This window comes from Apodemus sylvaticus, chromosome 22 (assembly GCF_947179515.1).
Source record: "Apodemus sylvaticus chromosome 22, mApoSyl1.1, whole genome shotgun sequence".
Lineage (NCBI taxonomy): Eukaryota > Metazoa > Chordata > Mammalia > Rodentia > Muridae > Apodemus > Apodemus sylvaticus.
The window spans coordinates 23,014,856-23,040,986 of record NC_067493.1 but is presented as its reverse complement, the minus strand read 5'-3'; the positions used below and the strand labels follow the sequence as shown (position 1 = coordinate 23,040,986).

At 46.9% G+C, this 26,131-nt stretch overlaps 1 protein-coding gene across 1 annotated transcript in view; it reads left to right on the top strand.

The window, feature by feature from the left end:
* The window catches only part of Cyth3 (cytohesin 3), a 91,829-nt gene that overhangs the window by 46,559 nt on the left and 19,139 nt on the right, over nucleotides 1-26,131 (top strand). Inside the window, exons 2-4 of the mRNA XM_052168452.1 lie at nucleotides 18,187-18,269; nucleotides 20,248-20,312; nucleotides 20,717-20,783. Of these exons, the coding sequence (XP_052024412.1) occupies nucleotides 18,187-18,269; nucleotides 20,248-20,312; nucleotides 20,717-20,783 (215 nt within the window). The remainder of the gene's footprint in view (nucleotides 1-18,186; nucleotides 18,270-20,247; nucleotides 20,313-20,716; nucleotides 20,784-26,131) is intronic.

Below are 26,131 nucleotides of genomic sequence, written 5' to 3'. Positions count from 1 at the left end.
AAAGGAAAAACTTGTGTTGTAAGTATTCTGAAAATTCTGTCCATCTATCTATCTCTCTCAGTCATTTAAATATGCTGCAAGGGCATACGGCTTGCATCCAATCCAGGAAATAATTTCTGAGCACCTACTGTGTGTTATTGTAGACATAACTAAACAATAATTTAGCATGATGCATAGCATTCCCGTTGTCATGGCGAAGCATTGCTCCCTGTGTTTGCTACTAAGGATGGCAGAAGGAGGACCCGGGGCTCTTGTGCACTGTGGGTGTGAATGTGAAAGGCATACCTGTTATGGAGAGTAACATGACTCTTGGTCGTAGATAAGAAGTGGACCCTGTGGGCTGCAGAGATGGTGCAATCTTAAGAAGACTTGTTCATTTTGCAGAGGACGCAGGTTTGATTCCTAGCATGTACAAAGTAGTTCAAAACTATGTGTAACTTCAGTCTCAGGATCCAGTACCCTCTTAATCTCTGCAGGCTCCACATATACATGTGGTGTACATATAGTACATATGCAGGCAAGATACATATAAAATAAAATAAATCTAATTTTCTTTTGACAAGTGAATAAACATATGGTAGGTTCTTACAATGGAATATTATCCAGATGTTAGAAGGAAGAACTTGCTTTTTTTTTATAGACTTACACACTCCTGTACTGTGGGCAAGTTGAGACAGAAGGATCACCTTGAATTCATTACTAGCCTCGGTTTACAAAGTGAGACACCTCCCCCCCCCCCCGCCCCCAAGGAGGGAAATCACGTACTAGAACCTAGATTAACACTGTGGGTGCCATTGGACCCAGTGTAGTAAGCCTCTTCCAGAACCTCTACATAAAGTGTCTATAAGTGGTCAGATTCTTACGGACAGATGGTTGGATGGTGGCTCTCAAGGGTGAAGGACAGTGAGGTTAGCTTAGTATTTAATGTCGATATATATCCACAAGACGAGGTAGTTCGAGGATGAAAAGATATGTGAATGTTAACACTCTGGAACCATTCTATCTATCCATCCATCATTCATCCATCTACCCACCCATCATCTAGCCATCCATCATCCATCCATCTATCCATCCATCCATCCATCATCCATCCATCATCCATCCATCCATCCATCATCCGTCCATCCATCCATTCATCATCCATCCATCTATCCATCCATCCATCCATCATCTATCCATCATCCATCCATCCATCCACCATCCATCCATCATCCATCCATCCATCCATCCATCCATCATCCATCCATCCATCATCCATCCATCATCCATCATCCATCCATCTTCCATCCATCCATCTTCCATCCATCCATCCATCCATCCATCCATATATGTGTATACATGTGTGTACATGTGTGTGCTGTACACGCACACATGTCAGAGAATGTGTGGAAGTCAGACAATTTGAGGGAGTCAGTTCTCTCCTTCCACCATGTGGATTCCAGAGTTGGACCTAGCTTGCTGGCAAGCACCTTTATCATGTGTCTTTATCTGCTGAGCCATCTTGCCAGCCGCTGAACTACACTCTTACAAATGGTTCTGAAGGGGGCTGGGGAGAGATGGCCATGTGGTGGGGGGCACTTACAGAGTGGCTGCTCTTACAGAGGACTCAGGGTCAGTTCCCAGGACTCACAAGCTCCTGGGGGTCTGACATGTCACACAGACATGCATGCAGCCAAAAGACCAATGCACATAAAATAAAAATAAATACAAATATTTAAAAATGGTCACAAAGGAGCTGGGAGTGTAGCTCAATCAGGAAAATGCTTCATTTGTAGGAACCAGTCAGGTCCTGGGCTCAGTCCCCAGGTGCAGGCATGCGCACCTGTGCACTCCACCCCACACATGGTGTCCTAAAAAGATGGTCAGGCTTCAGCTCAGATCTGAAGGGGACGGAGTGTGAGCAGAGCTGACACTCAGGAGAGGGATTGCCAACAAGGAGGGGACCGCACCCAGGTGGGTGAGGTCTGAGGGACCCGGAGGCTGAGGTGAGGAGGTTGGATCATCCGGCTTTTCTGGGAAGGAAGCTCGTCCTTTTCTGTCTCTTCAGTATTTCTCATAGCAATGAAGACTTCACTACCACAGCCTCACTCTTTATTCCTGCATACTGTTCCATAGTAGGAATGGGTCAGTTTCTCCGTTCGCCTATCAAAGAGCATCACAGTTGTGTCTAGAGTAGGGCAGTAATGGAATAGCCACTATAAATCTTCATGGGCGGGTCTTCCTGTGGACAGAGCTTTCAGCTCTGCTGGGTAAGTCTCTAGGAATGCAGCACTGGCTTGTATTGCCTGCCTGGGTTTAGTTCTGTGAGAGAGAGGCTGGCACACTGTCTTCCAGAGTGTCTCCACACAGCTCCTAGTCACTCATTTGTGAAACTCTCTCTCCTCCACAACCTCACCTTCTGGATGTGGAAAGAATCACCCTATCAGGTTTGACATAAAAATTTATTTCCTCACCTCTTTTTGAGGGTAGAAAGTTTTATTGTCTGCTGTTAATTTTTCAAGAATTCTTCAGATTTTTTAAATTATTTCTTGTTTTTGTTAAAAAAAATAGAGTACTTGTTTTAAAATTTCAAGATCAAGAAGAGATGTGACTTTTAAAAGTAGTAGTGTTGACTCTTTTATAGGCAAGAAAATTGAGTGACATCAAGCTTAGTGAGCAGCTCAGGGCCACCCAGCTCCTGTGTGGTAGGTGTAAGATTTGAGACAGCACTTCTCTGAGACTCCTCTATTTGGTCTTCCTCTATTTGGTTTTCATGAGCCAAAGCCTGCGAAGGCTTGAATAGGAATGGCCCTCATAGCTCCGGATTGGCTGCTTGTCACAGGGAGCAGCACTGCCTGAGGACTAGGCCTTGCTGTTGGAGGAGGCGTGGCCTTGGTGGAGGAGGCGTGTCACTGGGGCGGGCTTTGAGGGTTCAGAAGCCCAAGGCAGGCCTGGCTTCTCTCTTCTGGGGCTGCCTGGGGATCTGGGTGTAGAGCTCCCAGCTACTGCTCCAGCACTGGGTCCTGCCTGCCTGTTTGCTCTACTGTGCCTCACACCGTAACAGCAGTGGCTAAAGCTCTGAAGGCAGTCTCACAAAACAAGATGGCCTCGAATCCAGGATGATAGCCTTGTCTCAGGATGGCCTCAAATCCAGGATAGCCTTGTCTCTGCCTCTTATGTGCTTGCCTCTAAGTGTACATTACCACATCTGGCTTACGGTTTCCTGGTTATTGTCTGCTTTATATTACTATTACAAAGTACCCGAGACAAACAACGTAAAGGAAGAAAATTTCGTTCTGGCTCTCAGTTTCAAAGGTTTCTGTCCATGAAATTATAGAAGTTTCAGTTCCTGCTGTAGACCTGTGGTGGGGCAGGTGCAGGGCCAGGAGGTAGAGGATGAAAGCTGTTCACCTCATGGCAGCAGGAAGCGGAGGGTGAGAAAGAGGCTGGACCCCTTTTGGGGGTACACTCCCAGTGGCCTACTTACTCCAGTCAGGCCCCACCCTAAAAGGGTTCATCATCACTTTACGTTATGGCCTGTGGATGAGATCAGAGTCTCCATGATCTAATCCCCCTTTCAAAAGCTATGAATAGTGCTGCATTGGAAATCAGGATCTCAACTAAGAACCCATGAAAGAAACCAGTCCAGATCCGGACCACAGCGCTGCTTCCATTCTTAGCCCACCGTGTCCACACATTTGGATGTCCATGTTCCTCAGTCCATCTTAGCAGTGATTCTCAAATTTCTGGGCTTAATAGAATCATTCTACAATCTCTTTAAAATTCAGAATCTTTAAAATCATGTCTAGAGATTCTGATTTGAAAGGCCTGGGAAAAGGTCTGGTAACTGTATTTCAAACATGCATTTGTGTGTGTGCATATGAATGTGTATGCGCAGGTGTGTGTGTGTGTGTGTGTGTGTGTGTGTGTGTGTGTCATGGAGACCTGAGGTAGTGTCAGGTTTCACTGCCTTATTTGGGGGTGGGTCTTTCTCTGAACCTGAACCTGGAGTTTACTCAGTTGGCCAGGCTAGCTGGCTAGCAATTTCTGAGGGATCCTCCGGCCTGCTTCCCCAGTCATGAGGTTAAATATTCACATGGCTGTACCTGGTTTTGCATGTAGTGTTGGGAACCCAGACTCCAGACGTCATGCTTGTTAAGTCAGCAGTTACTGAGTATCTCTCAGCCCCAAGTACATGCTTCTGAGTGGTTCTGATGGAGAAGGTTCACGGGGCCCTGCATGATAGAAAACTGCTGTGGAAAATCAGAATCAGAGACTCTAAAGGAACATGTTGGTTGTGTGTTTTAGAGAGCTGGCTGCATCCTTGATCCTTGTGTTTAGTTTTGTTGGATGGAGCCAGGGAGCAAACTGCCCTCTACCACTGCGCAGTAACACAGGACTACAGTGCTCCTTCTGTTCCTCGGCGGTGGCTGACTGCATCATCACACAGGAAGAGCAACAGTTGTGGGTTGGCATGCTAGTTGTCAAGAGGATGTTTATATGGACTCCAAAAGGCTATTTTGAGGACACTGCAATGCCAGCTTTTTTTTTTTTTTTTAACATGCAACATTGTATAAAGACAAGGCCTACATTTTAAAAAACATGCTGACTGCTCTGATTCTCAGTTTTTGCCGTTTTTAATCAATCTATACAATGTGCTAATTTTAAAACACTTTTATCTACTGTAAGATAAATGTAGTAACTTTGGATGAAAAAAAAATAGGCTGTTGTATACAAAGTCTGTGTTCTTGATAGCCAAAGTCACTGATAAGCCTACTGCTCTCAGGCAGGATCTCAGTGCTTTAATTTCTTAGGAAACATTTTTTCTTTCATCAAGTTGAAAGGAGTCAACTATTCAGGTGTAGTCTTTAAAATTTCTAAGGTATGTGTATTTGTGTGTGTGTGTGTGTGTGTGTGTGTTACTGGTTTGGCTAGGCTGGCTGCTTAGGGGTTGTTGGTATCACCTGTCTCCACTCCTCTGATGCTGGGGTCACAGCCTTGCAGAGCCATGCTTGGATTCTAACATGGGTGCTAGGGATTTGACCCCAGTTCCTCATGTTTCCAGAGCAAGCACCCCGGCACATTAAACCATTCCTCAGCCCCTAGATGGAAACCTTTCAGGTGATAAAGTGTGTGCTAAGGTGTTGGCTAGTGTGCTAGTTTGCATTTCAAATACTTGTTAAAGTCTTGTATACTAAAGACTTTGTTCCCAGTGTTGCATGTTTGAGAGATGGTGGACCTGGAAGAGATGGGGCCTAGAATGAGGAAGTGAAAAAAAATCTAAAAATTCATCAAAAGTGTGCTCTTGAAGAGGATTGTTAAATTCTTAGGGTTTTTGTTGTTGTTGTTGTTTGCCTCCCCCCCCCCCCATTCACTTGTCCAGTCCTAGCCACAAAGTGGTTTCTTTTTATCATTTGTCCCTTGCCCCAAACCCAGAAGGAACAGGGCCAAACAACTGTGGAAGAAAACCTCAGAAACTCTAAGCCAGAATAAACGTTTTCCCTTTTAGCTGATTATCTTGGATGCTTGTCACGGTGACAGGAATATGACTAACAGAGTGCTCAGATGCTAAGTGTTCCCTGGAGCTCAAGCTGTCATGTCTGCATATGCTGGATACATGCACTGGGTAGTGACCACCCACATCAGAACAGAGCCCTTGGCGCCACCTCAGGAGCTCTGCCGTGGCCTCTCAGGCAGCACCTTCCACCCAGGCTAGCCCTGCTCACGTTTCTGTCATGAGTTGGGATTATCTGTTCTTGACCTACTCTCAACCTTCCCTGTTAAGAAGGTGGTCTAGAGGGCTGGAGAGGTGGCTCAGCACTTTCTTGCTTCTTGTACAGAGGACCCAGGTTTGGTTTCCAGCACCCACATGGTGGGTTATAACTACATGCAGCTCCAGTTCCAGGGCATTTGATGCCTCTTCTTACCTATCTAGTCACACACACGTTCTCTCTCTCCCCCTCTCTCTTTCCCTCTCACTCTATTTCCCCCTTTCTCCTTCCCTCTCTCCATCCCTGTATGTATGTATGTATGTGTGTATGTATGTATGTATGTATCTGTTATGTGTGTGTGTGTATGTATACACACACACACACATATATGTCTCCCTCTTTTTTTGGACTGTTTCCACCTTTTGACTGTTGTCAACACTGCTTCTCTGAAGGTTGACATGGGGGCCTCTGTGTTGACTGGTGTCTTTACTTCTCTGATGCACACCCAGGAGTTGAACTGCACTATTAAGCAGACTAAGTCTTTGAAGAACTGCCAAGCTCTGTTCCAAAATGGCTACAATGTATCACATTTTAAAAATTTGAGTGTTTCATTTTCTTCTTTAGGTTTAAGTAATTTATTTTTCTTACTTTAAAAAGTTACATTTTCAGTTTGTTTTCTAAAATTGTTATGTTAGTGTGTGGTTTTCTCTATGTTAGAGCTATAGCCCATGAATGCTGGTATGTGACATTTTTACACACTCGGCCCATTTTGGGTCTTTAAAACATTTTTACTATAAGAAACAATTTTTTACTATGTCTTCTTGACCAGTAACTTATTTGCAATTAGGATCCTTAGCTTTTTCTTTCTGATTAACATAATAGTTGCACATATTATTTGGGCTAAAGTTTAAATTCCTATATAGAATGTACACTAATCAAATCGGGTAATTAGCATCTCTACTGATTGCTCTGCCCCTCAGACTCTGCTCTTCCAAGTCTACCTTCTCAGGGTCTGTGTATCCTAGCATGGCCTGAAACTCCTGCCTCCTGCTGGAGCCTCTAATGGGGCAGATGCCAGCATCTGGCCACCCTGTTGTTTTTGAGAATACCCACTGGCTTCTTAGCTAACTGCTTTGAACACGCTACCCACCCACTCTCTATTCCCTTTCCTTCTCCTTCTTACTGTTGTAGCAACTGTTTTCTCTTCTACTTGACATCCAGGTTGTTAGCTTCCACAGATGAGACAGAACATGTGGTATTTGTCTTACTTCATTTTAACATAATGTCCTTCTAGGATTGTTTTTTAATTTCTAAACAAATGGTTTTTCTAGTGACTGTTTTGTTGCTGAATTCTGACTTAATGGTTCTGTGGTCAGAGAATGTGGTCTTTCCATGAACGCCAAGGAATAAAGCACTGTGAGTGACTTAGGCAGGATGGGTGCTGTGCCCATCTTGGGATGGCCACAAGAGAGAGCTCACCTCTGTGGCCGTGCCTGGAACCATTCAGTTCCTACTTACCTATCGGTGACAGGTCCCGAGTCTGAATTAGGATCACCATTGCTGCAGTGGGCTAGAAATGTAGAGAATGCACTCCAGAGGTGGTAGACAGACGCTGACCTAGAAACCCCTCTGTTCCCAGTCTTTTGCTCTCTGAGAAGCAGCCAGTAGAACAGCCCAGGTGGAATTGTGTGCTTGCTGTCTCTCGTCAGTGGGTCCACTCACCCATCCAAGCCTAGCTATCTGGGGATGGAATGTTAAGGTGGAATTTTCTTCTTCTTAGTTTTATTAAGGCGGAGGTAACAAAATGTGTGTATATTGACAGTGTGCTCTATAGTTCTTTTATTTAATTTTTTAATGATTACTTTAGTATGTTGGGGATGGCACACATGTGCCGTGACGCATGTGAGTGTCAGGGCAGCCTGTGAGAGTTGGCTCTATTCTGACACCTTTTAGGTTCTTGGTTTCAAACCTGGGTCACCAGACCTGGCAGGAATGTACTTTTATCCGTTAGCTGGAGGCCCCTACTGTATAATGTTTTGCTGTATGTATAAACTGTGGGGTTGTTAAGTTAAATCAAGCTATTAAACACACCCATTACCTCATGTGTATAGTACTGCTTTTAAAGATTTACAATCTCAGCAGTAGGCATGTATGCAGTTGGCTTCCTACCTGTCTTACTCATGCTCTGCATAGACCCTGAGCCTGTTCTTCCTGTCTGACCAACACCACTGTCTTCACAGAGTGAGGCTCAAACCCTACAGATAAAGGCACTTTAGGTGTCTATCCCACCAGTCCCTTGGAGGAGAAGTGTATGCCTGCATGTGTGTGTGTGTGTGTGTGTGTGTGTGTGTGTGAGAGAGAGAGAGAGAGGGGGGGGGAGGGAGGGGGATACATAATCTAATCTAGGCTCCCATGCTATATCCATCGTACATCCACCAAAAGTTGAAGATTTTAAACGTGTGTATAGTGTCTGTGTTGTACATGTGTATATACAGGTATGTGCACTGGTATGTGAATATGGCCTTCTTGTTTCCCTGAAACAAGCTTTCTCACTGAGCCCGATGCCATCCCCTCGTACCCGCTCTATACCCATGCAACAACCCCCCCACCCCGAAACATACACTGTGTTTGTTGTAGATGTGCCTCGTCTTCATAAAAATTAGCTTCATTTTTTGTTCAATTTTTAACTTTAGGGCTTTAAATGTGACTTTTCATTTTATATTTCTTGTGTAAGTAGCAGTTCCACATTGCTGCAGGCCACACTGCCCAGTGCGGTTGTCAGAGCTGGCGGTAGCATGCGGTCTTCTTCAGCCTTTTTGTCTTTTGATTTGCTGGGCCCACTCGTCTTGCTGCATTCAGCTGGCAGGTCATGTGGGGGCTGAGATCATCCACACAATGACACCCTGGTGTTTGGGGACTTAGCTGAGGTGACTGTGACAGCTGGGGTGTCTGCAGCTCTGTCTCTGTGGTTTCTCCCCTCAGGGTTGTGAACCTTAGTTTCTCCAGAGTATGGTGGTTCCAGGATATGAGAGGTGAGGTATGAGGCTCTGTGGCCTTGAGCCAGCACTCTGTCACATCTGCCTTCTTCCTTTGGCCATAGGAGGTTTCTAAGGTAGCCTGCAGTCACTGATAAGACACAGATTCCCCTTCGTGATCGGAGGAGCTGTAAACTACTGTCAACTTATTTTCTCTCTCCAGTAATAGGAATCAATACATTAGCTTTTCTGCTTTAATATTTTGTATTTTGAATTTCCAACAGTGGTGTGGTGTCTCTTGTCTGGTTCTTTTATTTTGTGGTGCTGTGGATGAAACCTAGAGCCAGCCTGGTAATGGGCCACCCTCAGTCCCATCTCCCATCTTTGGAATTTGAAACTCAGTTCTTTTCCTGCATAGCCTGGTCATTTTTGTATAAAATGTCCATTTGATGGTTCATGGCTCTCAGGAACTTGAGGGAAGCCTGTTTGCTTTGCTGCTCACTGGCTGCGTCTCCAGTTCCTGCTCTTCATTCTGTGAGATTCTGTCTGTGTCATGGCCTTCCTTCAGAGTGGCCGGCGGAGGAGGGCTCTGCTTCCTCTCTCTGGCTCCCTCTCCACCTGGCTCACAGCTTGTCTCTTAATGGTCCTTTTTAAGGGTTTCCTCTAATAATAGTGCCCAAGTGGCAAATTATTAAGTTTTTACTGGTCTGTAATTGTTTTACAATTACAAAGAAGACCAGGCAAAGAGTTCTGGAACAATAAAGAGGAACAGTGGAAATTGAGGGGTAACCATGCACTAGCAATTCACATGTGACCTTAAGGCTCCCAGTTCTACCTGGTCCTGTAGCTCAGCCCAGCACCCTGGCCAGCTGGAGCACTCCCACTGCTCTTCCTGCTGTAGCCATCATGTGACTGGCCAGGTGACCCACTTGGTATGAGTGTGTTGACTGGCCTTGTCACCTGCAGAGGTCAAGAGGCTCTTGCTGAGACCCGCAGGCTCATTGCTGCTCCTGTGCCCAGCCGCCTGTCTTTTCTTGCTGTCAGATCTCCCTGATAGGAATTGTCTTTCTGACCCATGCTTACTAATGTTTGAGTCACTAGTGTTTGGAATGCAGGAGAGGTATTGTTTCCCTTCACAGGGCTCTCATTTAGTGGATCCGTGGGGACCAGTGTCTAGGCTCATGCCTTGCTAATATCCTGTAGGACTGGCATGTCCCTGACCAAGAAAATCTAAAAGCAGTCAAATGGCAATGGGAAAGTTAGCCTTGGAGCATTAGTGTTGATTATGTGTGGTGACAGTAAACTTGAAAGTGGCAGATGCCATTTCCAGTCTGCTGCTGAGAGCCAGAACACATGGTTGAGTAACCAAGTGGTCAGATTTCTCTTCACTGGATAATTTGTTATCATATTTGACTTCTAGTCCTTAAAACATAATGTTTCTGGTCACAGTTCATAACTCGGGCACCTTATCTTTTCTCAGGAGAGCTGTAGAACAGAATGTTAACCTTATGGACGGTGTGTGAGAGAGACAGAGGAGACGACGCTAGTGTGTGGGATGGGGAATGAGTTACAAGGGTTTCAGCAACAATCCAGAGCTGAGAAATCACAGCTCCTTGGCATCTGTGATTGGTCACACAGTGAGTTAGTTATTCACTTAACTTCACTGTTACAAAGTACTCACTCATCCTTGAGAAAACTGTTGATTCTTTAGCATCAGTATACGCTTTAAATACCAATATGTTTTCTAAGCTATATACAAAATGCACTATTTTCCCATGACTCTGAGATGTAAGTATTTCTGCTCTCGATGTGTGTGAACAGCAGGGTATAATGGGTGCATGCCCGGGTTGTCTTGACTGTGGTGAGCAGCACTCTAATCTCTATGCAGCATCTCCAACCTTGTTAGCTGCTTCAGGGTTTAGAGTGTGTGTGTGTGTGGGGGGGGGGGGGGCAGGGCAGGGCGGGGTGGGGCGGGGCAGGGGCTGTGTTTATATATGGGATGTCCAGTGTCCTGCTGTACTTATTCACTTGAGCAGGGTCTAGAGCCATGTAAGTGGCTAGTAAGTCCTAGTAATCCTCCTGCCTCTGTCCCCACAGTGCTGGGGTCGCAGTCGTGCAGAGGCACGGGCACAGGCACAGCAGCTTATATGGCTGCTGGGGATTTCTGCTCAGGTCTGAATCCTGTGTAGCGAGTGCTCTTATCCACCCAGCCATCTTCCCAGCCCTGTGTTCTGTTTATAAAGACAGTGGTCTTATCTGTGTAGTGTATGGACATTTGCCTGTAAGTCTGTCTGCCCACCATGTACATGCTTGGTGCCTACAGAGACCAGAAGAGGGTGTCAGGTCCCCTGAGCTCCAGATATTGTGAGCTGCCAAGTGGGCTCTGGGAACTGAACCCAGGGCAGGTCTTCTGCTGATGCTCTTAACCTCTGAGCCATTTCTCCAGCCCTGTAATATTTATTTTCAACTTATAGTCTATCATCAAACATATACCATTTCTTATACAGGAAAATAATATTTTTTCTCTTGTTTTTGTTGTCTGTTTTGTTTTAGTTTTTTTGAGACAGAGTCTTACTCTGTAGCTGACTGGCCTTGAACTTAGGATGCTCGCTCGTCTTGACTCAGCCTTCTGACCGCTGTTTACAGGTGTCTAAAGAGACTCATAACAATGCACTTTTATTTTCTCTTCCAAGTCTTGTGTTCTTTTATCTGGCTACTAAACCAGTGTACCTTTGGTTTTGGTTCCAACGGCAGCACTAAATCTTTTCAAGAAATTCGCATCAGGACTGGAGACCCTTTGCCCACTCTGCTCTCTTTGAGCTCGAGACACTGTTTTAGATTTGGTAGTCCACACCTGCTGCCTGCAGATCTGCTACCAATGAATTAGTTTAAAGTTTTATTGTCTAAAATGTAGCTGGTTTCACCTTTTCTGAAAGATATTTTGTAAGGTTTGGATTTTTTTCCACTTTCTCCTTCATTTCGGACAAAAACAAAGTCCAGCTGTACTTCTCCATCCTGGCCAGCAGCAGACTGACCCCACCACCCCTATGATACTTTGATTTGCAAATCTTCGTTTGAAGGAGGCAGGTACCTGAGAAAGCACAAGGCCTGGTCCAGGTCTTGAATTTGTTGTGAATCTTCTCTGAAGCTGTGCCAGCAGCAGAAACACAGGATTTCCTGCCTTCCTTCCTTACTGTTTTCCCTTGTGAAAACATTTGTTTGCTCTCCAGAATTTGGAGCAAACTGAAACTGTACCTGCTCCCCACAGCTGATGTGCCCTGTGCTGCCAGGGCCCGTTGCTGTCTTGGAGGTGGTGTTCTGTGCAGCTCCTCAGTATGTGAGCACAGAACTCAGGCCTGCCTCCATGTGGAGTAAGACGAGAAACAGCAAACACTGCACCCAGATTCCAGAATCCAGATGTTACCACCCTCTTCCCCGGAATGAAGTGAGTCACACACCAGTCAGAGCTGTTCACTTTGGAACCGTTCACCCTAGAAGTCAGGAAAGCATTATTTGTTCTCATACCATCCCTGTTGACATGAGAACGCTGTGTGGCAGATGATTTATGTGAGCTATATTTTCAGTGAGCAGCAGAATTCAGCCTTGTTAAGTAGATGCTGACTGGCAGGCTTTACAGCCTCCTGGTGCTCGGAGTTGGGCCGCTCTATGCAGTGGCTGTCAAGTTGCCCTGTTCTGTTCCTGCTAACAACGTTGCCGGTTCTCTTGGCACCTTCTTCTGTAAACCATAGCACTGTAAACGCTTCGATTTCTGGGAAGAGTCATCAAAGGATCCTCTACTTTTAAGGCATCTTAAAAGTATATAGATCCTGTCCATCCCCAGGGAGAACACACAGGCCAGACAGGAGGGTGCACATGCTAGATAGTGCCTCCCTTCCCTGCTTGCTGCCCTGACTGCTTGGGATCACGAGGAAATGTTTCTCACTCTTCACTGCTGCAGACTTTGTGTAGGATACAGTAAAAATGTTACAAATTGAGGAATCACCAACTTTTGCCTAGCCACCAACCTAAAAACTTGATAAAGAAATTAAGATTGTATGAGTTCAAGGCCAACCCAGCTAACTTAACAAGACTGTCTCAAACTAAATAAAGGGTTTGGAGTGTAGCTCAGTTACGTGGCATGTGCAAGGCACCTCCAGTGCCCCACAAAAAGGATCAGCGATGGACTGGGATAGCATTCTATGGTAGGTAACAGCCTCGCATGCACAGGGCCCTAACTTCCATACCCAGTGTCACAAATAAGGGGAGAAGAGGAGAAAAGGAGAGAAAGAAGGAACGAATGGCGAAGGGAATTAAATCCCCAGAGATTTACTCAGTAATGCCCAGAAAGCTTTACAACAGTGGAGTCCTCTCCTCTAATGGACTGACATTTGACAGTTTTCTGAGTGGTAAGACATCAAGGAATGGTGACAATAAAATAAGCTACAGGCAGTAAAGGAATGCACAAACTCACAGTCGGCACAGCGACGTGCACAACACAAGCGTGTGCCCACCAGTAGCCCAGCCTCCAGCTGAGCGGTGTCCATAGGGTGTAATGGAAATCATGAAGTTACAACAGGCCTCCAGATCCACTTCTAAGAGATGGAGCAACATTCTGAACCCGGACGTAGATCTCCCCAAGCCTGCGGTGCTTGTGAGAACCGTACTGTCGGACTGCCGGACTGTCAAGTGCTCTTCACTGCACTGCCTTAGTCTGACTTCACACTCAGGTCACACCAGGAGACCACCAGGCACACCCCCACCTGTGCCGAAAACTCAGCTCATAGACAAATGGCTTCACGGCCCTCCACAGTGAAGACCGCACCCAGGATTCTCACGGCCAGGAAAGGAAAGCACACCTTCTGTCGAACACCTCTTCAAAATGGAAACACTCAAATGTAAAAGACCTTGCAGGATGGACATCTTTGTCTTTTTTCCTTACTTGAAGTTAGAGGAAATATTTTTCATTAAGACACCTTTACTTCTCCTAAGCCAAGAGACTCAAAGTGACAAGGCAGAGCCCAGATGTCAGAAGCAAATCCAGACTTTGTATCTACTTCCCTGGGAAGGTCTGCAGCGTTGGCATGCTGCTGGGGAAGGTCTGCAGCGTTGGTGAGCCTTCCCTCAGCATCGCTGCCTTTCCACCCTTCAGCTGTGGCAGCTGAGCGTGTGAAATGGCCTGCAGAGATGCTGGGCTGGTACCCAGCAGTGGTTGCTGTGTTTATGGTGCATCCTAGCACCTGACAACATGACAGCGTGGCAAGGTGTAGAGTGACAGAGGAAATGCAGAGATTGGTCCAGGGATAGTGTTCTTTTATCGTTTGCATTAATGCTGTATTACATCACCCAGCCCTGTCAGTCTTTCTGATGTGTGGAAGAGTGTCCCCTGTTTCCTCTGCCTGTTTCCGCCAAATACCTCAAAAGACATTACAAAAGAGATGCTACTAGCTGTTTAAGTCAAAAGGTTTTTTTGGGGAGGGATCATTTTTTATTATGAGAAATTTTAATTTTTTTCTTATCCTTCCTTCTTTATTCTGGAGACAGTCCCACAATGTAGCCTTGGCTAGCATGTAACTTGGTATGAAAAGCAGGCTGCTTTTGAGCTCCCAGAGATCCATCTGCTGTTGTCTCCTAGTGCTGGGATTAAAGGCAAGCCCCACATACCCGGCCTAGAAATCTCAAACTTTGAATGTAGAACTGAAAACCAATCAAATAGATTCAGTAATTTTTAGCTTACTCATTTTTTTCTGAAGTCTTTGAGAGTAAAATTTAGATATAATAGCCTTATACCACAAAATTCTTGGATATCTTTAGAAAATAAGGATATTTCCTATAAAACTGCAACACCATTATCCTACCTGACAAAAGTTATCTTTTTAAAGTTATATTCTCTCTCTCTCTCTCTCTCTCTCTCTCTCTCTCTCTCTCTCTCTCTCTCTCTCTCTGTGTGTGTGTGTGTGTGTGTGTGTGTATGTGTGTGTGTGTGTGTGTTCCTGTTCTCTCCTTCTACCATGTGGCTCCTGGGGCTCACACTCAGGTTTGGTTGGCGGGAAGCACTCTGCCTTTGGCCACCTTTCCAGCTCCTCTTTTTTTTTTTTTTTTTTTTAGGACAAGCAGGTTTTGGTTGGAATTCCTGGTAAGGTGAAGGGGCAGCACTGTCTCACTGCCTTTAAAGAATAAGTCAGGCATTGCAGGAAGAGAGAAATCCAGGCAGTCCGTGGAAAGGTTCCGATGGCCAAACAGTAGCATCTTTAGGGTGAACTATGCAGGTGATTCCATTACCTTTGTTGGTTCTTAGCAGCCTTCTTGTCTTCAGGGCAGGAGGAGGAAGACTGTTTTCTTAGAAAAACCATCTGTGGAAGATTAAAATCTACAGCTCTTTCCTTCCAGACTCTTGTGTGTCTGTGTCGGAGAGGTCAGCAGAAGAAACGCCTTAGGGGCATCTTAGGGGTTGCTTCGGGTGGCTGGTCTGTGTGTGGTGACTAATATCAGGCTAATACCTCTAAAGGCTGGCTATTTGAGAAATATTCTCTTGGTTAGAGTTGGTGATTGTGGTAATAGTTTTGAAGAGAAAGTGTGTGCTTGTTCATGCTTCATCTGTCTGGATGCTGGGCGTTGCTGGCTCCTTGTCTTCTCTTTGACATAAAAGGCATAAAGTGTGTGTGTGTGTGTGTGTGTGTGTGTTGGACATGTCTCCTACTTTTTCTGATTGGTATGAACTGAGATCTGCAGCCTGAGAGTTCAGGCTAGTGAGAATCAAGGAGAGATTCTATAGGACCTTCTGAGAAGAAGCCTGAGGGCCCTGGGGTGAGGAGCACACAGAGGTTGAGCTACCAGGTACTGTATAGCAGGGCAGAAGGCAGTTTCATGACGGAGCCCGCACTTTGCAAGGCAGAAGGAAGACACTGGTTCCAGGGACCTTGTACAAGTCTAAATTTGTCATGATTGGCATGCGTTGAATATCTCGGATTGTGCTACTCTTCTTATCTATCTATCTATCTATCTATCTATCTATCTATCTATCTATCTATCTAGGTGTGTGTGTGTGTGTGTGTGTGTGTGTGTGTGCGCGCGCGCGTGTGTGTGTGTGTCCGTCCGCCTATCCATTCAGTGACTTCAGAAGGGCAGTCTTGCCCCTTGGAGTCACAGTCATGGACACTTGTGAACTGCCTGATGTGGGTACTGGGATCAAACTCTGAGCCTCTGATAGAGCACCAAGTGCTCTTAAGTGTCGAGCCATCTTTCCAGCCCCATTCTCTCTTCAGTATCTCTTTCCTAGGAAAAATTATTCAATCTCTCTTGGCCTCAGTTATAAAATAGGGATAATAGGTTGGAGAGATGGCTCAGTGGTTAAGAGTACTGACTGCTCTTCCAGAGGTCGTGAGTTCAATTCCCTGCAACCACTTGGTGGCTCACAACCATCTGCAGTGGGATTGGATGCCCTCTTCTGGTGCTGTCTGAAGACAGCGAATGTACTCACATATATAAAATAAATAAATCTTTAAAAAGACAAAAACCTATCAACTCTTTAAGGGGCTGGAGAGAGGGCTTAGTGGTTAAGAGTACTGACTGCTCTTCCAAAGGTCCTAAGTTCAAATCCCAGCACCCACATGGTGGCTAACAACCATCTGTAATGAGATCAGATGCCCTCCTCTGGGGTTATCTGAAGATAGTTACAGTGTACTTACATATAAAATAAATAAATCTTTTAAAAAAAATAAAATAGGGATAATAATAGCTGCCCTCATGGTGTTTTGAGAGGCCCAGGTATTTTATAGCTCTCTTATTTGGAGTACAGCAACCGTTTCCTTAGTAGCATTTTGGCACAGAAGGTCACCTAAAGACACCGCTAAGGTGCCATTCATGTTTCAGTGTGGAGGAGGAGAGGAAGAGGAGAGTGGTACTGTGACCAACGCTCCACTCCCACCGCTCCCTCCCTTACAGGACATACCGATTATAAATTCTGTATTCGTTGTTCTAATTATTTTATGATATGTATTTATATGCCTGTGATTAGCTTTTTCTTTTTAAAAATTATTTGTTTATTTTATGTGAATTGATGTTTTTCCTGCATGTATGTCTGTATGAGGGTGTTGGATTCCCTTGAGCTGGAGTTAAAGTTGTTGTCTACAATGTGGGTGCTGCAAATTGGTCCTCTGGAAGAAAAGCCAGTGCTCTTACCCTTAGGATCATCTCTTCAGCCTATTGGTGGTTAGTTTTAATTGCCAACTTGATATAACACAGAATCATCTGGAAAAGAAGTCTCTGTGAAGAATTCTCTAGATTATATTGGTTGTGGTAATGGCCTTGAGGGAATTTCTTGATTGGGTTGAGGTGAGGAAGACCTCCTGTGAGTGTGGGTAGCACCATTTCATGCTTACGCTGGGTCCTTGGGCGGGAGGGGAGCCAGCTGTGCACCAGCATGGTCCCAGGCACTCACTCTTCTTCTCGACAATGGAGGTGTGCTCAAACTCCCATGGCGTCGCTACAATGGGCTGGACTTGTGAGCCAGATACACTCTTTCTCCCTTAGCACCACTTTGTCAAGGCGTTTTATCATGGCAGCAGGGAACAAAACCAAGAAACTACCCGAACAATATAGTTAAGTTTTTGTTCTTGAGGTTCATAAGGGAATGCATGCAATGTCTACACAGCTGTGCTGAGATGAGCTGACAGTTGCCTGTAGCAGCTGGACTTCTGTGAGAGCCCAGCGTGTTTGCCCAGCCTACTGTGGATGGGCATTTCCCTTCTTGGATAGTTTCTAATCCCTAAACTGTGCTTCTTCAGCATTGCTGCACGTCCTGCTACACTGCTGGAGAGTGCTCTCCTGCGTATGCTTAAGGGAAAGCAGCTGGGCATGGTGTACACACCTGCGGGTGGTGCTGTCTGATGCACCTGAGTGCTTGCCCAAGCGCCTCTCGTGTGCCCCTCGTGCTCTGCTCCACCCCACCACAGCCAGTCCAGTGAGAGAGTTTTTATAGTTGTGCCTAAGAAAGTCCCTAGTTGTACAAGGCTCGCGGTGGGGCAGAGTGTGGGCGGCCAGCACCGTGCTGCCTTCCCACTGCATTTCTCAGTCCCCAGAGTGTAACCACGTTGACCTTTCTTACTGATGTGTGTCTGGTTCAGTGCGTGTTCTATGTGTTACACATGTAGCACTTTGGTGCAAGGCTAAATGCAGTTGAGAGCTGAGTGCAGCAGGACAGCCCTGCTGGGTGCATCTGTGTCTGAACCCTGGCGCTACAGTCTGTGAGAGGGTACAGAGAAGTACCCCACCCTCCCATCAGGGTTCTGTGGTGGGGAAGGTCGATGATAAAGCTTGGGGGCGAGATAACCTGCACTGTGGTGGGGTGAGGCGTACAGAGGTGGTTGGTGCCCTTTAGCTTTGTTTTCCTCCAGAGAAGCAGGCAGCCTCTGTGGGGTGGGTGAGAGGAGCGTCAGGGGCCTCCCAACCCGGCCTCCCACCTCCAGTCTCCAGCCTGACCAGCTTCCCCGAAGTTGTTGACCTTTCTTTCTTCTTCTTTTCAGTGCCTGAAGACCTGTCCTTAGAAGAGCGAGAAGAACTTTTGGACATTCGTAGAAGAAAAAAGGAACTTATCGATGACATTGAGGTAAACAGCGACAGCAGCGTGCCCTAGCTTGTGGATTTGTGTGGAACACTGAATAGGGGAGCTTCAGGAGCACGTGAGATTGAGTCTTTAGTATGTGTGTATTAGAAACACAGAGACAGACGAGATGGCTGCTCCTGGCTGGTGCAGCAAAGACTGTCCATTCTAGAAAGCACAAGGCCTGGTAGAGCCCTCCATGGGACTGGCATTCCCAGTAGTTGACATGTGGCCTGAGAGTTACAAGTGTTAGCATCAACGGTAGAAACAGCCCGATACATGCTGCCCTTTTCTGTGTGGATTATTCCAGGCACGTGAGAGGTACCTACTGTACCTTTGGCAGTCTGTGCCCTTCGAATGGACAGATAAGCATATTTGTTGGATTCTAACCGCAGACCATGTGCCTACTTGGTAAGGGCAGAAAAACAAACTTAAAGAAAGCTGAATGAAACCGATGCCTAAACAGTGCCTTCCCATGGCTGTGCACTTGACGCGGGGGCCAGGGCGGAGGACGTCCCACAGGACGGGAGATGAGTGAAGCTACAGTTCCAGAGCTGGGGATCTGAGATGCTTGAGACAGCACTCAGAGGCCGCCTGGGTCCTTTGGTGTGGAGCGACCTAAGGAAAGACAGTCGTGTGGCTCTGCTTGAGACGATTCCTAGACACAGTCATTGCCAAAGTAAATGTTGCCTCACAGGCCACTCACTGCAGACCAGGCCTTGTCCTGGACAATGGCTCCTTTCTAGGGACTTGTTTAAGTTTGAACTTGTTGGCACACACATAATAGGGTTCTGAATAAAATGTCTTTGTACTTCAGAGGTAATTGGTGGCTGTTTGGCTGTAAGGTTAGCCTGCATTCTTGGAAAATTCTGCAAACCAGAGAAGTCCTTTATCTAAAGAGTAAGGATGGATATTGTGTGGACAGAAGTGATCATACTGCTCAAGAACATGGGTCCTCCCCTGACTCTGATTGCAGAGAGGTGGGGAGCCAGCCTGTGGGGATTGAACCTTTGCTGTCCCCTCTCTTTCTGATGTCTCGGAGTTGGGCCTTGTCCTTAGGGCTTCATGTTGCTCTTTTAAAAAGAATCATAACTAATCATCACTTTACTTTTTATTAGCTTAAATGATGTATATGTGTGTAGGTGTGTGCACATGTGCAGACGCCCGTGGGCCAGATGAGTGGGGTCCCTGGAGCTGGACTTAAGTGTTGTGAGCCACCTGATGTGTGCGTGGACTGAACTCAGGTTCTCTGGAAGAGGGTAGCACAGTCTCTTAACTTCTAAGACATTTCTCTAGCCTGAGGGGTTTCATTTTTTTTATGAAGTGACAATCTTGAGACTGGTTGGCAAACCTGATGTCAACCTAGACATATCCGGGTTTCTGCTCCCCTCAGAATGCAGGGCTACCCATGTCTATGGTCATGTGCAATGACTACATGATTTAGCTGAGGACCCCTGCTTGCCTCTACATGCTTTTATAGTTTTTTACTTCCTTTTTGATTTTTCACACAATTACTTAAGAGCCTGCCTAGTTGGCCCCCTCTGATGTGTGTGATGAGAGGTTGAGATTGTGTGTGGATGTGCATGAATGTGCATGTATATGAATGTCTGTATGAGTGTACATGTACATGAGTGTGTGCACATGCATGAGTGTGTGTGCATGTGCATGTGTGCGTGCATGAGTATGTGCATGAGTATGCATGTGCACGAGTGTACATGTGCATGGGTGTGAGTGTGCGTGTGTATGTATGTGTGGTGAATGAGTGTGCTTCCATGAGTATGTGCTTGCTTGCTTGTGTTCTCTGTGCTGTGCTGCCTCTGACATTGAGTCTGCCTTACTGATATAGATGTTGGAATCTGGCCTTGTGATGCTCATCTGAGTCTTTGAGAAAGCTTGTGCCAGGAGAAGACATCAGAAGATGTCTCTGAGCTTCTGAGTATAGGAGTCAAGATACCCCATAACCCAGTTCCTTCTTTTCTGACAGAGGCTGAAATATGAAATTGCAGAAGTGATGACGGAGATTGACAACCTGACTTCAGTGGAGGAGAGGTAAAGCGCTCGGGACTATGTTCATGCTCCTCCCCCTCTATTCCTACCACCTCCTCTAGCCGTACTCCCTACCTGGAGACTGGAGCAGGTGCAGCGCTGGGCTGGGAAGTCAGGGCCTTTGGCCATCCTTCCTGCTGCCTCCTGTGTTCCTCAATAACTTTGTAGGTTTGGGAACAAGCAGAGGGAGAACAGCTCTGCTTTTCACCGTTAGCCTTTCTGAAGAAGTCACTGTTCATGAAAATGCAGCAGCAGCAGCAATGTCACCTGCGGAGGGTGGTGGGGTCTGTGGGACACTGCTGCTTTATGTCCCAGGTTGACCTGAGATGTAAAAGGAACAGGAGGGTGTAATTCTGCTGTACTCTGTGAAATACTAATGATTTTTCAAAATTATTTAAAACCAATAGCAAAACTACTCAGAGGAACAAGCAAATAGCCATGGGAAGGAAGAAATTCAACATGGACCCCAAAAAGGTAAGGAATAGTTCCGCCTTCAGCATCCCATGGCCTCGTGACAAGATGGAGCTGATGTTTCAGTTTGTCACAAGCGCCTGGACAAAAGGCCCAGGTGCCCTGTGGTGTCTGCCTACCACATCCAAGGGACTCTGCTCAGTCAGGCCGCGGCGAACTGCTCAGTAGGTTCACTTTGTGTCCCTTTTGACCTGAAAGTATATTTCAGGTCAAAATATGCATTTTATGTTAACTAATGGTTCTAGTCAACTCTTTATAATTAAGTTGTTCTATAAAAGCAAAAGCTCATTTATTCTGCACATGAATTTTTTTGCTGTGTTAAAAAAACCATTTGCTATTGTAGACTTAGTTGTAATACGTGCTTCAGTCAGCTTGAGCTATCGTAACCACACCCTGAAAACCAGGCTGGTGGGCTGTAAGCCCAGTGCTGGAAGGTAGAAACAGGAGGCCAGAGGATCTGAAGCTCACTGTCGTCTTGACCTACAAAGCCAACTGGAGGCCAGCCTGGATGCAGAAAAACTGGCATGAGTATAAATGAACACAGCTCCCAGGCTGGGTGCAGATGGTGGCCTTCTTTCTGAATCTTCATGTGATGACGCTGTGGAAGAAGCTGAGTTTAGAGCTGCTCCTCTTAGGCAGCTGTGCCCCCACCCCGGCATCTCACCCAGATGGACTTGTCTCACTCCGATTACCCCACAGTCTCTGCCTCTACAGGCTGTTGCAGGTTTGGGCCTCAATGTGTAATCTTGAGGGACACACACATTTAGTCCATAGATGCAACAGATAATCTCACTTTATAGCTCAGAACTCTGTTTATGCCTGTGTCTTAGGGCGTCATGACATCTCATGAAAGTACCAGGAAATGCCAGAGTGACTAGTCTCAGGTAGGAGGGACTGTCAGCCTCTGAACGATGACACTTTAAACAAGGAGCTTTGGTTTTGTTCAGTGGGCTGGAATCTAGAAGTAGCACTGGGGTTTATAAGTAAATCAGGAAAGGCTTGATTAGATCAAGGAAGTCTGAAGCTGTATTACCAAAGAATGCTGTGTCAGGCCCAGGAGGGAAACAGTGTCTTCTAAGGTTTAAGGGGAGAAATGATTTAAAACTGAGAACTCTGTCCTGACTATCCCTAATTGGGGGGGGGGGACAGGGAAGCAGTGACAGTTTTAGATATGCAGGGACTCAAAAAGTCACTAAGAACTTGTCTGATTATTCAGTGAGAAGAAACTGAGTAAATACACCTAAAAACAAGAAAGACACCAGAATACAGAAGCAAACAGAGGCAGGCGCTGGCTCATGCTTATAACCCCAGGACTGGGGAAGTTGAGGCAGGAGAGTTCAGGACCAGCTTGGACCACAGAGTGTGACACTGTCTCCTAAAACAGCCACAAAAAAGAGACGAACAGAAACCAACAAACCCCAAGTCTAAACAAGAAAGGGGTGATATGAAAAAACGTTTTAGGAGTCCCAAATTCCCTCAGTATATTTTATGAGAAAGGAGAAAAGGAGAGGAGCAGACAGCTGAGGTTTTCCAGGTTTAAATGTCAAGATTCTGGGTTGCCATTAAGGATGGGGATGAAATAAGGTTAATAAGTTATCAGAGAAGGTAAACTGATGAAGGCACGGTCACGGCAGCTGTGGCCTGGGCTGCAGAGTGGCACCCTTCACAGACTCTTCCTCCGAAAGACCCAAAAAACCCACCAGCTAGGAGCAGAGAGGAGCAAGTTCTAACAGAAACTCGACTTGGTTAAATCACCTAGGTTAGAGGTAAACGCTGGCAGGGTCTGGAGAGAGGAGGGTTCAGTGGGTTCAGCGCTTGCAGGTTCGAGACCCAGCACTCACATGGTGACTCGCAGCCACGGCGACTCCTGTTCCAGAGAGCTTGAAACCCTTTCTGGCCTTTGCATGCTTGCAGTGCACAGACATACATGGAGGAAAAAGCACATTACACGTAAGGGCACCCTGCACCTCTGTCACAGCGCCCTTAGTGGAAGACAAATGAAGAGGTAAGAAGAGGCACTGTGGTAAAGGCTGAGCGCGCTCTCCCATCTCCGCTCTTGACTCTTTTTAATATTAATTTTCTGCTGGGTTTGTTAGCACAAGCCTTTCTCCCAGTACTCAGGAGGCAGAGACAAGAGGCAGATGCAGACAGATCACTCACTTCAAGGCCTGCCTGGTCCACAGAGTGAGTTCCACACCAGCCAGGGCTACACTCTGAAACCCTGTCTCGAAAAAATTTAACTAATGACACATTGATTTCTCTTATAAGTAATTGTTTAATGTCTAGTACCCTATACCTTCTGTAACAAGTTACCACTGACTAGATGACTTAAGACACAGAAATGTATCCTCGTACAGGAAATGAGGAGTCGAGGCTGAATACCTTTCACACTTGGATGGAGAGTCTGTCCAGGCCTTTCCTAGCTGCAGGTGATTGACAGCGGTGCAGCTTAGCTGTGAACGTAGCCTCTGTGCCTTCCCTTCTGTGCACATTCCTTCTCTCTGTGTAGTCCAGGCTGGCTCAGAACTCTTGACCGCCCTGCCTTAGCCTCTGCTGAGATGGCGGGTGTATGCCACCATACCTGGCTTAGCTGCTCTGTTAAGGACATTTGTCACTGAACTCAGGGTAGCCTGCTCCCATGTCCTTGCCGCTTGGGTCTCACCGCTGGGGCCTTTCTTTTCCACTTGCTTGGTTTCAGGCTTTTGGCTCCACTGGTGCTTGGTGTGCATCAGACATTCCTTCACCGAGCAGAGTGCAAAGGGAAGGCTTGGATTGGACTATGGTTTTAGCGTTTCAGCCACAGTCATCTGGATGCTTTGGGCCTGAGGGAAGGCAGAACAGTATGTGGGGGCGGGGGTGGCAGAGGGCCTTTGCTTGTAGAAACAGGAAGCATAGAAAAGCAGCAGGCAAGGGACAGATAGACCCTTCAAAGGCATACCTCCATCAGCCTAGTTCCTCTAACCAGACCTCGTCTTCCACAGCTCTGCTGCCTCCAACCTGTCGGCCCTGAAGAGTCCCAATATTAATGAGGTCAGAACCCTCAAAGCCAGGCTAGTCCAATCTAATCACGCGTGGGAGCACACCGACACCCAGAGGTGCCCTCCACTGACCACATGTCTCTCAGTCCAGTCAGGTTGACAAGACTAGCCTTCGTAGGTCCCCTCCCTGTCTCCCCAGCAGCCCTGGTTCCCATGGTTAGGGTTTGTCTCTTGCAGAGGGAACCCTTTGCTGGCCTCCTCCATGTGTCTCTTCTGTGATGTCAGCCAGAAATTACCTTGTTTTAACCGTTTGATTTCCTCATGTCTCTCCAAACAGGTGTATTGATTCCTTTTCTTGCTGCTGTGACAAAATGCCTGTCAGAATAGACCTCAGGAAGGAAGGGTCACGTGGGCTTATAGGTCAAGGGCCAGTCCATAGGGGGAAGGCATGGCGGCCACCGAAGCTTGCCCTTTGTCCAGTCATGAGACATCAGTGCTGGCACTCAGCTAGCCTTTCCCTAGCCCACGGGAGGGGCGCCATCCACATTTATGGTGGGGCGTTCCCCTCTCAGCTCAAAGTCTCTTGACACTCCCTCAGAGACAAGCTTTTCTCCTGGGTACTGTTGGGCTGACAGTCAAGATCAGCTGTTACAGTGACCTAATTCTTTGGGAGGATGGAGCCTCAGGCAGGTCTTGAACATCTATCTATACAGTGTGATCCACAAAGTCACTGTGACCTGGTAGAGGCCTGGGGTTCGAGGGTCAGGCACTTAGCCTGGAGACCACAGACCCTAGAGCCCCAGGGCAGGTAGGAGGGGAGAAAAGGCCAGAGGGCAAAGGTCCTGGGAATACCTGTGTCTGCCTAGGGGCATCGGGATCTTTGAGGGACTGACTACAAACTCAGCCTCTGTTACTACAGTGTCAGTGAAAGGAGTCTCCAGGAGCCAGGCCTGACCAGACCACTGTAGGCTCTTCTTTGGTTCCAGAATCCTGGGTGCTTTCAGATGCCTTCCTCCCTGTCCTTGGTAGATCTCCAAGGAGCAAGACTTACCGTTTTACACTTACTGTTGGTCTTATGAGTCCTAATGTTCTTAGCAAGGGTTCTGTAATGCTGCAGGATTGACCTTTGACCCCGAGGTGTTAGGCAGTAGATTCCTGTGGTTACTGCCCCTCCCTTGCCAGCCCCAAGGGTCTCCCTGCCCGGTGTCCTCCTGCTGGCTGCCGGCTGCCGGCTGCCCATCTCTGAGTACTCCTGAATACTCTGAGTACTTCTGGCCCATCTCTGAATACTCCTAATTCCCCTCACCTGTCTGGTTGGGGAAGAAGCCACACAGAGCAGCAGCGAGGTTGGCTTTTGTCCTCCAGCACAGGTGTGTCCCCACGATCACAGTGGCGTAGTGCGCAGACTGTGTGTGGCTTTCACAGTAGCACCCGGGTGATATGCTCTCTCCCATTCCTACCAGGAACACACAAGAGTTAATGTAGGACCGACAGATTTAAACAGCACATTATATTTTAAATATAAGTCTTGAAGCCTTCTGACAAATTAAGAAACAGAACCCTCAACCCAGAACACACTGTACTTGCAGAACGCTGCAGGCCACCTTTCTGGGGCCACTGCTTCTGAAATCCATTCCCCCAGGTATCCCACACTAGCACCAAAATTAGGTTTTCTCTTTTTAAACCTTGCGTAAGCAGAATGAAAGTGTACCTGCCTGGGGAAGGGGCGGGCTCAGTGGCTGTGGAGCTTGCTGGGAAGTGAGGGCCAGAGACTGACTCTGCAGACCCACATAAAGCTGGAGCAGGCACAGTGGCCCTGCACTGGAGAGACAGGGCAGGGAAGCCCTGGGCCGAGGTAGCTAAACAGATGGAGCAGAATGGGCAGCTCCAGGTTCAGTCGGTTGAAAACGGAGCACAGTCAAGGGAGCTGGCAGCAGCGTGGGGCCCCCATGTCTGAGCACATGCATGCATGCATGCAGTTATCGCATATATTTACACACGTGTTCTTGTGCTGTCTTTGCTGGGTCCCAGGCCTATGAGCCTCCTGTTCATCTCATTCTCTCCACCCAGTTGCAAGCCTCCATCTTCTATCTTCATCCTTTCTCTTACTGAAGTTTTTGGAAATGCTAAATACGGCTGCCAGATGGACTGTGGGTGTATGAGGAAGCCACAGCAGGCTTAGGCCTAGGCGTTTCAGCTGGAAAAGCCTCTCTGAGTTTGTAGAAATGCCTTTTGGCACATGGATAGCAGAATTCCGTGTACTGTCCCCAGCCTGGTATAAGGTAGCTTGGTATAAACCAACTCTCACGTTGTGCAAAAGGTGAAGGTTTCCTGTGGTGGGTCCTGGTCATTCCGTGAGAGTGTAGTGCAGCT